At 40.9% G+C, this 14,403-nt stretch overlaps 2 protein-coding genes across 2 annotated transcripts; both read left to right on the top strand.

Moving 5' to 3' along the window:
- The first annotated feature begins 245 nt into the window (after positions 1-245).
- On the top strand, positions 246-9,375 carry LOC133452186 (protein FAM200B-like). The gene is made up of 3 exons (XM_061731408.1): positions 246-1,649; positions 2,810-2,951; positions 9,323-9,375. Exons 1-3 carry the CDS (start codon positions 246-248, stop codon positions 9,373-9,375), a joined length of 1,599 nt encoding a protein of 532 aa, XP_061587392.1.
- On the top strand, positions 6,591-11,147 carry LOC133451855 (tripartite motif-containing protein 16-like). The gene is made up of 2 exons (XM_061730995.1): positions 6,591-6,954; positions 9,323-11,147. Exon 2 carries the CDS (start codon positions 9,432-9,434, stop codon positions 11,145-11,147), a length of 1,716 nt encoding a protein of 571 aa, XP_061586979.1. The 5' UTR covers positions 6,591-6,954; positions 9,323-9,431.
- Positions 11,148-14,403: the final 3,256 nt, after the last annotated feature.

The raw sequence follows: 14,403 nt of genomic DNA, 5'->3' as shown, positions 1-14,403 counted from the left end.
GAGAACCATGGCCTCAGACTTAGAGGTGCTGATTCTCATCCCAGCTGCTTCACACTCGGCTGCAAACCGCCCCAGTGCATGCTGAAGGTCCTGGCTCGAGGGAGCCAACAAGACCGGGAGCCACTTGATTTCAAGCGTAAATATGACCCGGTGTATTAAAAAAATGCGGATTTTCGTACATTGAGGATATTAAGGGACAGAAACCCCAGTGTGTTGTATGTAGTAAAGTGCTTGCAAATGAGAGCATGAAACCATCGAAACTGAAGCGCCATTTGGATACTAAACATCCTGCATGGAAAGACAAGCCAGTGGAGTTTTTTCAAAGACAACTCCAGAAGCTGAGGACTTCACAGAAGTGTCTGACAGCGTCTTGCTCCAAACAAGAGGAAGCTCTCCGTGCCTCTTACCACGTAGCTCACCGTATTGCCAAGGCAAAGAAACCCCACACAATAGCCGAAGAGCTTATTTTACCTGCAGCAATGGATATGGTGAGAGAGGTGATGGGTCAATCAGCGGCCGACAAGCTGAAAACCATACCGCTGTCCAATGATACTATAGCTCGACGTATTCATGACATGTCTGGTAATATTAAAGAACAGACCACAGCCCGCGTCCAAGCAAGCCCCTACTATGCCCTGCAGATGGACGAATCCACCGATGTATCTAGCCATGCTATTTTGTTGGTTTATGTGAGACACATCTTGGATGGTGATTTGAAGGAACAGTTTCTCTGCAGCAGAGATCTCCCTACCACTACAAAGGCAGAGGACATTTTCAACAGTGTGGACTTGTATTTGAGCTCAGTGGGCCTGAGCTGGGAATACTGCGTGGGAATCACAACTGATGGCGCGGCTGCCATGACCGGGAAACATTCCGGTGTGGTGAAGCAAATTCTGGACGGAGCACCGAATGCGACGTGGAACCACTGCTTTTTGCACCGTGAAGCGCTGGCGGCCAAGGATATGGTGCCGGAGCTCGACGAGGCTTTGAAAGATGTCATCAAAGTTGTGAACCACATAAAACGGAGTGCAAAAAACAGCCGCTGCTTCTCAAAGCTGTGTAAAGACTTGGGCTCCGAGCACATGCAAGTGTTGTATCACTCAGAAGTCCGCTGGCTATCGCGGGGTACGGTGTTGTCACGTTTTTATGAACTTAAAACAGAAATCGCCACCTTCCTCTCAGAGAATAACTCCCCATATGCTGAACTGTTTGACAACGAAATCTGGCTGGCACGAGTTGCATATCTTGCTGATGTGTTTGAGCACCTGAACGCATTAAATGTGTCTATGCAAGGAAGAGGACACAATATTTTTGAACAGTCCGACAAAATCGCTGCGTTCCGGATAAAGATCAAACTGTGGGTAAATAATTTATCCAAAGACAGACTGGACATGTTTCCCAGTGCTTGCCATGAAGTACAGCAGCTGGACACTTCGGCCAAAAATGACTTGAAAAAAACCCTCAGTGCGCATCTTACTAAACTTCAAGCTCGGTTTGACAACTACTTCCCTGAGAAATACAGAGATAATGATGCTTGGATACGCGACCCTTTCTGCATCGACATGGAAAGCATCACGTTGCCGAGCAACGAAGAGCATCAGCTGGTGGAGCTGTCATGTGACCAGACGATGAAAAAGAGATTTGGCGAGGTAACCCTTCCCCACTTCTGGTGCAACGATGTGATGAGTGAGTATCCATCCCTCGCGACTCTTGCAGTCAAAACGCTCCTACCATTCAGCACAACCTATCTGTGTGAAAGTGGCTTTTCCACCATGTTGCAGCTCAAATCAAAGCAGAGAAACAGACTGGACACTGAGCATGATCTGAGGGTAGCTCTGTCTACTGTCCTCCCAGACTTTGAAACTCTCACCAAAAATAAACCACATGCCCAGCTGTCTCACTGACTTCCCCAAATGACAGGTTAGGTGAATAGATCTTGCTTTGTAGATCTTTAATTATTGTTTGATATTTATTTTATTATTTTCTTTTTTCTTTTTGTCCATGCAGTTGTAATGGTCCTCCTAAGTTCCTTATTATTTCTGCCTACATATAAGTGAAATATATAATTTTGTGGCCATAATTACTTTGTGCACTTTTGATTATTTTATTCACTTGTCATGGTATTCCTCATGTGGCCTGAATGCAGGGACCTTGTTTGTTTTGTGGGTCTTGTGCAATTTGATATTCACTTTTGTCTGCATGCAACTTTACGTTTATTGGTGGTTTTCTTGTTAAGTTTAGTTTATTTAAGGATCCCCATTAGAAGCACACAAATGTGCCTCTAGTCTTCCTGGGGTCCTGTCCTGTTAAAGCTGGATTCTGCTGCTGCTGGTTTGTGACAGCTGCCACCATCGCTTCCAGAGGTTCCAGCCTTTTCCTCGTCACATTCAACAGAAGTCCCCTTTGTTTCATCAAAGTGACACACTGTCATTAAAGTATTTGCTGAGATCATATAACTTTTATCATCATCATGTTCAAAGTTATGAGCATGAGGAAGGTGTTTCAACGTGATGAACTTATGGTCGAGAGCTTTAATTGGGGTGATCCGTTTTTGTGGATTCATTGCGAACATTTCCTTCAGGAGACTGATGAATGCTTTGGTGTCTTCACGACAAACAGGGATCATTCTTTGTGGCTGCATTGCCATCAGTTGATCCAGAGAAAACACATTTGTAAAATCACCATGATAGTTTTCAACATTCTCTCTTGTCATCCACGAGTATTGATCTGGGGAATTCAGCCCCCACGTACGACGAGAATCTATCTCGACCAGATGAAAGTAGTGACGGGTGTTGGCTGCCTTGTCCAGGAAATCATCGTCAGGTTGACCGTTCAGTTGCACCATCACCCTCATGGCCTCATATCGACTTTCCATCGGATACAAGTGTTGTCCGAGGTACAAATAGGCCAAAACGCCACCAAGGGCCCACATATCGATGCCTTCATCCAAGGTGGGATGTTCTAGTAGGACTTCTGGGGCTCTGTAAGACAGGTTTTGACAGTTCCACATTTGATGTGATCCCATGTTTGCAAAACCAAAGTCAATCAGCTTCACCTTGAAAGGCTGTGAACAATGGTTAACAAGCATGATGTTGTCTGGTTTAATATCAGCATGAACCATTTGTATGCTATTCAGAGCCTTCAATGCGATTAGCATCTGCTGGGCAATTGGCCTGATTTCACGAATGCTAAGTGGAGTGTAATTCCTTCTTTCCATGAAATCAACCAAATTCATGTCCAACTTTTCCAAGACCAAACAAAAATAGTTTCCATACCTGAAATGTTCTGTGAATTTTAGCAAATTGCTCTTGTCAGGCTCAAGTTGTCTGAGTTTTTCCAGCATCTTGGCTTCTCTCAAGCCAAATGCACCGGCTCCTCTTTTCATCACTTTGACAGCCACATGTTCTTGTGTTTTCAGGTTAATACAGCTGGCCACTTTTCCAAATGTACCTTCACCAACCAACTTATCAATGTTGTAAAGGCAGGAGCCACCACGGAGAACTTTCCTCGGTTGAATATCAAACAGTGAATTTGATGTAGAACTGATGTTGTTTGGCTCCATGTCGAAGATTTAAAGGTTTTTTACAGCAAAAAAAAAATGCAAACTGTCTCCAGAGAATCTCACAACAGATTTCAGGTTTTATGACAGAAGATTCCAATTCTTGGGTTTATTTATAATGTGTGATCACGTGACTGCCTTTGATCTTGACGCATTACAGTATGACGTCACCGTTTGTTTGCATTCTTAATAGATTTCTTTTTTTAGTTTTTAAAACCGAAGCAATTTTTTATGTTATGAAAAATAACTAAAAATGTCAGGTTGTTCACGTTAATTTTTAATCCAACACACCACAGCGCAATTATGTGTGTGGGGAAAAATGTATAATACACCACGTGACCGACCGCGGCTCGCGTTAGATCACGTGATTAAACGAACGGAGACCGCTCAAGGGTTGCAGTTCTTCAGCTGGCCGATAGAGGGCGGGGTGCAAACGCGAGTCAATGTCCACTGACAATGTCCAAGTTTTTAAACATATTTACAGCCTGGTTCAAAATAAATAAATCAATTTTGGCCTCAATCATTTTATTTCTTATTCATGACAACTCTGAGGTGGGTATATTTTTTTTGTACCACGCCAGCAGAGTTTATATAAAGTGACAAATAGCTTTAAATTAATTTCTAATATAACTGATTGACACGGGGACAATCAAATCAATTAAATAAGTCATGTAAATTATAATAATAAATCTTCACCTATATCACAATCCTCTTTAGACATAGCAATGCAGTAATAATGGCGATCTATAAAAAAATACACATTCTTTCAGAAAAGAAAAGGAAAATAAGTAACAATGATTATGTTTGATTAATAATCAATTAATAATATAATAATGACAGAAGTAATAACAGTAATATTCTAACAATTATAATCACAATTACAGTTGTCGTAGCAATAATAACAGTAATATTAATATAATAATTATATTCAATAATAGTCTAATAATAATAATAATATAGTCTTACTCATAATAATGCACACATTAAAGGTGACCTATTATGACATTTAATGTATATTTCAAACAGGCCTTGAATGTCTAAAAAAACAATCAAAAGCTTGTTTTTTCTACATAAATTAGAAATTCAGCCTGTGGGCCATATCTCTAGTTTTACCGCTTCTAACCTCCTTTCTCTGAGTGATCCCGAGGGGAGGGGAGGCTATGATAATGAGGCTCTGTGCTGATTGGCTGCTTGAATGACGTGTAGCAGGGGAAGGGACAAAGTATCGATCCGGGGAGAAGAACCGGCTCCTTACACTATTAAACCGTGTCCCATGCGACCGAGATTCAGCGACGTAAATTTCTTGTAGAAAGGCGCTTTATGAAAATAAGTCCATTTACTTGTATTAGTTTGCAGCCCAGTCTTGCCACATCCAATATGGCGGCGACGTCAGTAGGCGATGCAATGTGCTGATTGGCTCTTCAGAAACGCTTTGAAACCCGTTCCAAAGATCGCTGATTGGCTCTTAGTTTTGGCACGTCAAAACACTGCCAAAACTCGTAGTTGTAAAAAAAGTTTGTAGCTTTTGAATAAACGTTTGTAGCTTTTGTAAAAAAGTTTGTAGTTTTGTAAAAAGTTTGTAGCTTTTGTAAAAAAGTTTGTAGCTTTGTATCTACAAGTACAAATATTTTTTGCAAGCGCAAATATTTTTTTCACACGCACAAAATATTTTTACAAGTACAAATATTTTTTGCAAGTACAAATATTTTTGCACACGCACAAAATATTTCTACAAGTACAAAGTTTATTTACAGATACAAAATACTTATGGCATTAATTTGAGTCCATATTCCTGCAGCTAGTTTGCATGCTAATAAGGTCTGAAGGTTGTAGACTTTTCCCAAAACTGAAGGTGGAGCGTCACGGTTCAGCTGTGTGTCTGGAAGAGCTTCCAGGAGACATGAAATGTAGTTTAAAGAAACACAAACAGCCTGTTGCTGACTGTGGCATCATTAGGATGTTGATAAAACAATATAACATCTTGAATTACGGCAATATTGAATGCATATGATGATAGAAAAGTAACACAAAAAAATTGACTGATCAGTGACCATACTTTAAGTTTATTAGTTCTTTATAATTTATTTATTTTTGGTTAACTTTACAAAGTTATTCATACACATGCTGCTACCTAAATGTAAAAAAGTAAACCTTTTCATTAAGTGTTGTGTGTAATGTGACCACCAGATGGAGACACATCATCTTCATTTAAAATAAAAAGGTTCAGCGTTGTTATTTTCTTGAAGGGAACATATCTTGCAAACACAAGCATGTGTATCTGAAGAGACTCTGAGTTCAAAATATTTTAAATAGCAAAACCGTGTCGCTGTGTTTGGTGCCACCCAAATTTGACCAAATGTCATCCAGAGAGATTGTAAAATGCAGATTGTAAGATGCAGATTGTAAGATGCAGATTGTAAAATGCAGATTGTAAAATGCAGATTGTAAAATGCAGATTGTAAAATGCAGATTGTAAAATGCAGATTGTAAGATGCAGATTGTAAGATGCAGATTGTAAGATGCAGATTGTAAGATGCAGATTGTAAGATGCAGATTGTAAGGGCTTTGTGACGTGACAGACACAGACAACAGTAGAATTATCCCTGCGATCTTTGCTCCATGCAACTCAATATCATTTTGCATGCTGTCCCTCTTATGTGGGTCGTTCAAAGCTGTGATGTTAACTTCATAACAGGGACAACTTTCACCTAAAACACATCGTAGACATTTCTTAAAGACCCAATGTCAGCTTTTTCTCCAGAACGTGTGCTTTAGGGTTGATTGAGACAGTATTTGGACCTGTTTGTCTATTCCAATAAGTTTTGTACCTTGTCTTCTTTTTTTTCTTTTACTGATAGTTATCTCATGGCCCACTGTACAGAAACACCTCCGACAGGTGGGGGGTGGAGGTCTGACAGCCAAGGCTCAGCTGAACGGGTCCAAACATGTCTGAACAACTGTGGGGGGGCAGAGTCCCTCCACAACCATGAGACTGATGACGTCAGACAGGAAACATCTAGTGAGAGTTCCTGCTGCTGAAGGTGGATCCTCAAGCTGGAGACTCATGGGGGAACTTAGGCTTAACCACATTATTTTCTCCTTTTTTGGCTTAATTCTTGTTAAATACCAGAGTAAATAGATCGTGTCCAGCAGCGCTTCACCTCCTCCTGCAGCCGTTCGTCAGGGGTTTCCTCCAGGCAGGAAACAGTCCACGGTGGAAATTCAGTGGAAACCGATGCTGCTGATGCTGGCTGGTAAAGCAGGAAGTTATAACGATGAAAGAAACAACAGCTGATTTATTTTATACATATTTGTCACAGCTGCTGGGTGCAAAGGTCTTTGCTCGGACTCCTTCCTTCACTGTTGTTCTGTAACGCCACCCCTGGAAACAGCTGGTAAGGAATAACAGATACTTTCAGACTGATTTAGCTGTTTAGTTATGATTTCCTGATAAAGTCAGGTGGTTCCCCGTTTTGATTCATTCATTTTGATAAGTCATCTTCTGTATTAATTATTAATAACTATCGTTAGACAATTATTGATAACGCTCTAATAACTGAACCAGCACTCCCTTTGTGGCACAACGTGATCCAGGTCCTGATCCAGGTTTGTTCCCTCTTAAAGGGGAGTTTTTACCTGCCGTTGTTTATGTAATAATTATCAACAAGGTGGATTTATTCATGTAAGAACAGGTTTACTCTTTCAGGATTCAGATCCCAACTGAAAAAACTACAAGGCATCTGCTCGGAGAGGAAAACTGGTTTATTAATTTGAAGAACAGGTTCTCAGCAGGAGAGATGTACCTGCATGAAACAAGAACAAAAGCTGGTCACAGGTGTGATTAAAAACAACACACCATGTAATAAAAGCTCACCTGGACCTTACAGCTCCAATCATTAAAAGTCAACCATCCCTCCTGCTGCACCTTTAGGGGGTTGGCTCTTATTAAAAGGATAAATAGTAAAAAACAGTGTTAAAACCATAAAAAAATATGGCTGACCACCTATAGTCCAGATTCTGGAATACAAAAATAAACATTTTACTCTCCCACAATACATGAACTAAAAAAAAAGAATCAAAACAACGAGTCAAAACAATCAGATTCTACTTCTACCTTAGTAGAGCTTCATCCTGGACACGTCCCCCAGCCGTCCTCTCACCTTCACTCCAGCACTTATGCCTGAGTCCGTTGCTGCTACACAGACTCTGGACATTTGTGTAGTCCACATGTATCAAGACCTGAATACTTCCTACTTCTTGTAAATGTGACCTGTATAAAGAACGGAGCCCTTTTTTATTCCAACACACTGATTAGTACATCAGAGGAAACTTCAACTTCTGTGTCTCAGTCAAGAAAGATTTAACACATTGATAACTTTGCAGAGTCACCTCACTAACAACCTCACTAACTGGCCATGGAAAGAATGTGGAGCAGCTTCTGAGAACAATGGAAGGGGAACTAAACACACTGAAGAGCTGGTTTGATGTAAACGAATTATCTTTAAATTTAAGTAAAACCAAATTTATGATATTTGGAAATCAACAAATCAAAACTGGAGTCTCATTAAGGATTGATGGTGTGAAGATTCAAAGAGTCTTTGAATATAAGTTTCTTGGAGTATTAATCGACCATAAATTAAACTGGAAATCCCACATTAATCATGTCAAAAAGAAAATGTCCAAAACAATCGCAATAGTTTATAGATCCAAAGAACTTTTAAATAAAAAATCACATTACCTGCTATATTGTTCCCTTATAGTCCCATACATGACATATTGTGTGGAAGTGTGGGGAAACACCTATAAAACCAATCTCATGCCCATATTTTTACTACAAAAAAGAATAGTACGTATAATTATGGGAGCAGAGTACCTGGCACCAACCAATGCTTTATTTATTAATTTAAATACATTAAAATTCTGGGATCTAGTTAACCTTCAAACCTTAATGATTATATATAAAGCACATCATAATCTCTGATGTTCTCAGAGCTGTTCCAAATCCACCAGAGTAAATATGAACTAATGCACACAGGTATGTTTAAGAAGGCATGGGGAAGAACCAAAAGTAAATAAGGATAAGGATTTAAGAATGTGTACCTCAATTTATATTTTCAAAAAAATGTTTAAATATAAAACGATAAACAGTTATAAAGAAATCTGTTAATTATGTTGGTATAGCCTATTATAGATTAACATGAAAATAGCACCACTATATACCCCTTTTTGCATTATTGGTTTTACTATTTTTATATAATATAATGCAATGACAGTTTCTCTTTGTTTTCTTTTTATATATTTCTTTTCTTATTTGTGTATTATCATCCACCGGATGCCATATTGTGTGAATGATATACACTGCACAGGATAGGCTATAATAAGCCCTTGGCTTCAGCCTACTCCTTTTTCGGACATTTCTATTTACCTTTTGTTTTGTTTGTGAAATGAACATGTAAATGTTTCAATGTGTTCTGTCCGAAATAAACCATTCATTCATTCATTCATAACAACTGTTTTATTGAAATATTATTAAAAAGAACAGATCTGAGTCACATTAGACACTTTAAGATATCCATGTTATCGTTGTTGAGAAACTGCTACTAGAAACAGTCTGGAAACCTGGAACATTACTCTGACAGTAGTTTCTAAAGTTTTCTCTTCTTCTCTTCCTGGAATCTGATGCTGATGAACCTCCCTCTTCTTCCTGCTCTCAAACCAGCAGATTCAGTCTGACCACGTGTTTCCTTGTTCCCTCCCCTGCAGATCTGCAGCTTGAAGGCGGGTCTGAACAACATGAGCTGAACACTGAGAGCTGACAGCCTCCTACTCTGCACAGACACGTGATTTGTAGATCAGAGCTCAGACTAGTTTCATGTTTGAGGAAGTAAAACTGTCTCAGTCTCAGTTATCCAGAGGTGAAATGGCGCAGAAAGGAGCTCAGCTGGACCAGGAAACCTTTTCTTGTTCGATCTGTTTGGAGGTTTTAAAGGATCCGGTGACTATTCCCTGTGGACACAGTTACTGTATGAACTGTATTAAAACCTACTGGGATGAAGGAGAGAAGAAACTCCCCAGCTGTCCTCAGTGTAGAGAGACATTTACACAGAGGCCTGTGCTGGTGAAAAACACCATGTTTGCTGCTTTATTAGAACAGATGAAGAAGACTGGACTCCAAGCTGCTCCTGCTGATCACTGCTATGCTGGACCTGAAGATGTGGCCTGTGATTTCTGCTCTGGAAGAAAACTGAAAGCCATCAAGTCCTGTTTAGTCTGTCTGGCCTCTTACTGCGAGAATCACCTTCAACCTCATCATGATGTGGCTCCATTAAAGAAACACAAGCTGGCGGATCCCTCCAAGAACCTGCAGGACAACATCTGCCCCCGTCACGGTGAGGTGATGAAGATGTTCTGTCGTACTGATCAGAAGTGCATCTGTTATCTCTGCCCCGTGGATGAACATAAAGGCCACGACACAGTCTCAGCTGCAGCAGAAAGGAATGAGAGGCAGAGAGAGATGGAGGTGAGTCGACAACAAATCCAGCAGGAGATCCAGGACAGAGAGAAAGATGTGAAGCTGCTTCAGCAGGAGGTGGAGGCCATCAATCAGTCTGCTGATAAAACAGTGGAGGACAGTGAGGAGATCTTCACTGAGCTGATCTCTCTCATCCAGAAGAGAAGCTCTGATGTGAAGCAGCAGATCAGATCCCAGCAGAAAACTGAAGTGAGGAGAGTCAGAGAGCTTGAGGAGAAGCTGCAGCAGGAGATCACTGACCTGAAGAGGAGAGACATTGAGATGAAGCAGCTCTCAGACACCGAGGACCACAACCAGTTTCTCCACAACTACCTCTCACTGTCACCACTCAGTGAGTCCACACCCTCCTCCAGCATCAGCATCCGTCCTCTCAGGTACTTTGAGGATGTGACAGCAGCTGTGTCAGAGGTCAGAGGTCGACTACAGGACATCCTGAGAGACATGTGGACAAACGTCTCACTGACCATCACTGATGTTTTACTGTCAGAATCAGAACCAAAGAGCAGAGCTGGATTCTTGAAATATTCATGTGAAATCACTCTGGATCCAAACACAGCACACACACAGCTGTTACTGTCAGAGGAGAACAGAAAGGTGACTTTTATGAAGAAACATCAGTCTTATTCTAGTCATCCAGACAGATTCACTTCATATCGTCAGGTCCTGAGTAGAGAGAGTCTGACTGGACGTCATTACTGGGAGGTGGAGAAGAAAGCAGATAGAGTTTTTGTAGCAGTTTCATACAAGAATATCAGCAGATCAGGGGGGTGGAAGGAAAGTGGATTTGGAGGAAATTACAAATCTTGGTCACTATATTGCTACTCAAACAGTTATGAATTTGGTCACAACAACATCAAAACCTCCATCTCAGGTCCTCAGAGCTCCAGAATAGGAGTTTACCTGGATCACAGAGCAGGTGTTCTGTCCTTCTACAGCGTCTCTGAAACCATGACCCTCCTCCACAGAGTCCAGACCACCTTCTCTCAGCCGCTCTACGCTGGAGTTTGGGTTGGTGACACTTCTGGACACTCAGCTGAGTTCTGTAAACTCAAATAGACTTATTTCCTCTTCATGTTTTTATCTCAGTTTTTCTTGATTTTCTTTTCTTCTCAGAGATGAACATCTCAAACTTTGATGGTGGAGGGACGTTTTTGTTCTATAAGTTGATGTTTTGTTGTTATTTCCTCTTTTGTAGGTGGAAGTTATTGTTTTGTAGTTTGCAGTTTCACCTGGGAAATATTAATAATATTAACATTTTCTATTTAAGCAAAGAAATAAGCCTTTGTTGTAATTGTTGTTAACTATTAGTTTTGATGTGTTTCTATGTTGTATTTCTCTTTTCTTCCACTTCATGGACTCCAACAGACGACCCACCAGACTTTCTTCATCTCTGATATCATGTCTGCATTCAGACTCGTTTCCTCATTCATTAGCAAACCAAATGTTCTTGTTTTCGAAAGATACAAATATTTTGTAGACTCGAGCACAAAGTAAATTATTTCAGAAATGTTGCTGACCAGCAGCAACACAGCAAACAGTTCAGTAAAGCCTCTAGTTGGTGTAAACTAGTGTGTTGGGGCCGGTAGTCATAGCTGCAGCTGCAGGACCAGACTAGACCTGCAGATCAGATGTTGTTGATGTCTAAATCTGTTGAGGATGTTTCATGTTTAACAATCTGGATCTTTAGTAAGAAATAAAACTTTTGATGTTCTAACAAAGTGTTTTCTTCAGTCTTCATTCCAGGATTTGACTCAGATCTGAGGGAGAAAACATGAATCTTATATTCAAGTAAAACTTAGGCAGTTTTCCTCCTGAAACATCCCAAAGTACAGAGTTCATGTTCACAACAGATCATATTTCTGGATTTAAATGTGTCTTTACTGGTTTTACTGCTCTAGTTCTGGCCAGACTTCACTCAGAAAAGAGGATTTAAATCTCCACAATCCTCTTTTCCTGTTAAATAAAGATGGAATAAGTGAATTAAAACAGTGAACAGTTGAATCTCAGTGAAATGGAGCCGTCCTGGGTGCAGGAGCCGCTGCAGCAACATGTTCTGCTTGGAAGATGCTGCTGGACGGTACCAGAGGGCGGTGCAGCGGTTCAGCTTCACTCTGCAGGGTGGAGGTCTGGGAACGTGGCTCAGGAAACCTCCCAAGATGGCTCACTTTACCGTCAGCATGTTAACAAATGAGTGCACGTTGTGACACTAGATGTAGTAAATGTTTGACTTTTAATGGGCCGTGAAGCCTGAGAGCAAGGGTCAAGTAAACTTTGAGTTTCGATGTGCAGGTGAACAGAAGCAGCAATAAAAATGAATCATGATGGAGACAGAAGCTCATCTGGACCTCTGGGGATGTAAAGTCAGCTCGGGTCGTCACTCCTGTGTTCCCAGGTTTCTAGAACTTCCCCAGACCAGGATCACACTGGTGTCTACACTGATGTTTAGAAGACTTGTTTCAGTTAAAATGATAATAATCATATTAATACGTGGAAAAAATAAAACAAAATACTCTAAAAGTGCAAATGAAACGAATAGAATGAATAATTGGGCCCAAAATAAAATGTAAAAGTAAGTCCAGTAGAGTCCAAAAGAAGTCAAGTGTCCAATATAGTCAAATGTCTCCTTCCGATGTGTGTACTAGTCGTGTGTGTTCATTTACTGTTTATCTCCCCTGGTCGTGTACTTTTGTTCAGTTTCTTATCTGAATGGTCTGAGTGATTCTCTCTCTCTAGTGTAGCAGACGTTGGCGTCCTGCTTCACACTCCACGGTCCTGAGTTTGGCTCGCCATCCCAATCCTTTACACACCATACAAGAAAAACAACCTGCATAGAGCAGTAGTTTCAAACTGGTTATCAATCTCTTAATCTTTCTGAATTTATTTATCTTATTCAACTGTAGAACATTTTATTCTCATTTCAAATCTGAATCAATGAATTCACACTGACAACGTATCATATACTCTTAAACAATCCTTTTTAACGGCCAACATGTAAAATGATATGGATATGAAATGTTCATTCATCTGTTTAAAGCTTAAATTAACACTGCTCAGTGTGCACAAATCATGAATTAAAATACATTTCAGCCACATTAAAAGAAATAAATTACTGCTCTACTCAGTAATTCACACACAGATGTGCACGTTTCAGCTCACAAATAGCTTCTAGCACTGCTTTACCATCAGATAGCATTAGCTAAATCCACATTCATACGATTCTACAATCATACAGATTGTAGAATCAATTGTACAACAATTGTATTTGGGTCAGGAAGACCGCAGTCATTTTCCGTCCACCTTAAGTCTCTGGTTCATCTCCATGATGACTCAAAACAGACGAATTTGTGGTCAATTCCCACCAAGCCGAGCTTCCAACTTCTCCAGGGTCTTTTCCATTCTGCAAATGAGTTCCTAAACCGCAGCTAGCCTGAGATTCTGCTCAAGAATCGTATCCAGCTTGTGATTTTGCTCCACCAACGTTTGAGTCTGAGTGTTGGTGGCACAGATTTTATCCCTTCAGTCACGTCAGGCAGCTCTGAGAGGGCCAGAATAGCTGTCGACAACTTCCGAATGTGTCGATATGCCAGGTAACCGCCAGCTCCAAAAAGCAGAAATCCTGTTATCAGAAATCCAATTTTGAAGCATCTTCAACATACTCCAACGACAGTGTTGACAGACACACGATCCTCCACGTCTTCCAGGAGTCCATCCGTATCCAGCAGAAAAACGTCCCGTCGGGGCGAGAGGGCTTCACTCTGCCGTCTTCTCAGAGAGAAAATGTGGTCAGTTATCTGACAGACCAGCTGACCAATTCCATGATTGTAGAAAGTTTTGGAGGATGTGAAAAGAGAAGCTCCAAAAGAGGGAAAAGACAGAACCAGACAGAGAGCAGCAGCAGGGCAGATAGGGAGGGAGCGGGAGCAGAAAAGCGTCTGCCTTCGCCGAGAGCAGGAAGTAGGAGGTAACAACAGCAGGCCATGGAAACCGCTTTCACTGATTTGCATGCATGTACAGCACTAAAACATTGTTGTTTGTGCCTCTTGGGGAGGGAGGAAACCAAATTCTGGAATCAGGAGTGAGTTGCAGGTCCTGAGCGTCATGATATTGTCTTAAAAAAGGACTCAGATCCTGCCACTGTAAACTGTGTGGTCGTGTCAGAGTTGTAAAATACAAGGGTGGAAGTCAGAACCTCATGAGTTACACTGAACCATCTTTCTCCATATGACTGATCTGGCCCAAAAGAGACATGAGCTGTGCAACGGAGATCACCGGGTGTCGTGGAATCAGTGTCATCTGTAGAAATGTGCTCATG

This window comes from Cololabis saira, chromosome 10, assembly GCF_033807715.1.
Source record: "Cololabis saira isolate AMF1-May2022 chromosome 10, fColSai1.1, whole genome shotgun sequence".
NCBI classification, from domain to species: domain Eukaryota; kingdom Metazoa; phylum Chordata; class Actinopteri; order Beloniformes; family Belonidae; genus Cololabis; species Cololabis saira.
This window is presented reverse-complemented; position numbering and strand designations above follow the sequence as displayed.

Bases quoted from the DNA above. Each gene is read 5' to 3' on its own strand.
- LOC133452186 (XM_061731408.1), top strand. From the start codon at position 246: ATGAAACCATCGAAACTGAAGCGCCATTTGGATACTAAACATCCTGCA. The intron at 1,650-2,809 runs GTAACCCTTCCC...TGCCTTGTCCAG, and splicing joins TGAAAAAGAGATTTGGCGAG to GAAATCATCGTCAGGTTGAC. The intron at 2,952-9,322 runs GTGGGATGTTCT...CCTCCCCTGCAG, and splicing joins TATCGATGCCTTCATCCAAG to ATCTGCAGCTTGAAGGCGGG.
- LOC133451855 (XM_061730995.1), top strand. From the start codon at position 9,432: ATGTTTGAGGAAGTAAAACTGTCTCAGTCTCAGTTATCCAGAGGTGAA.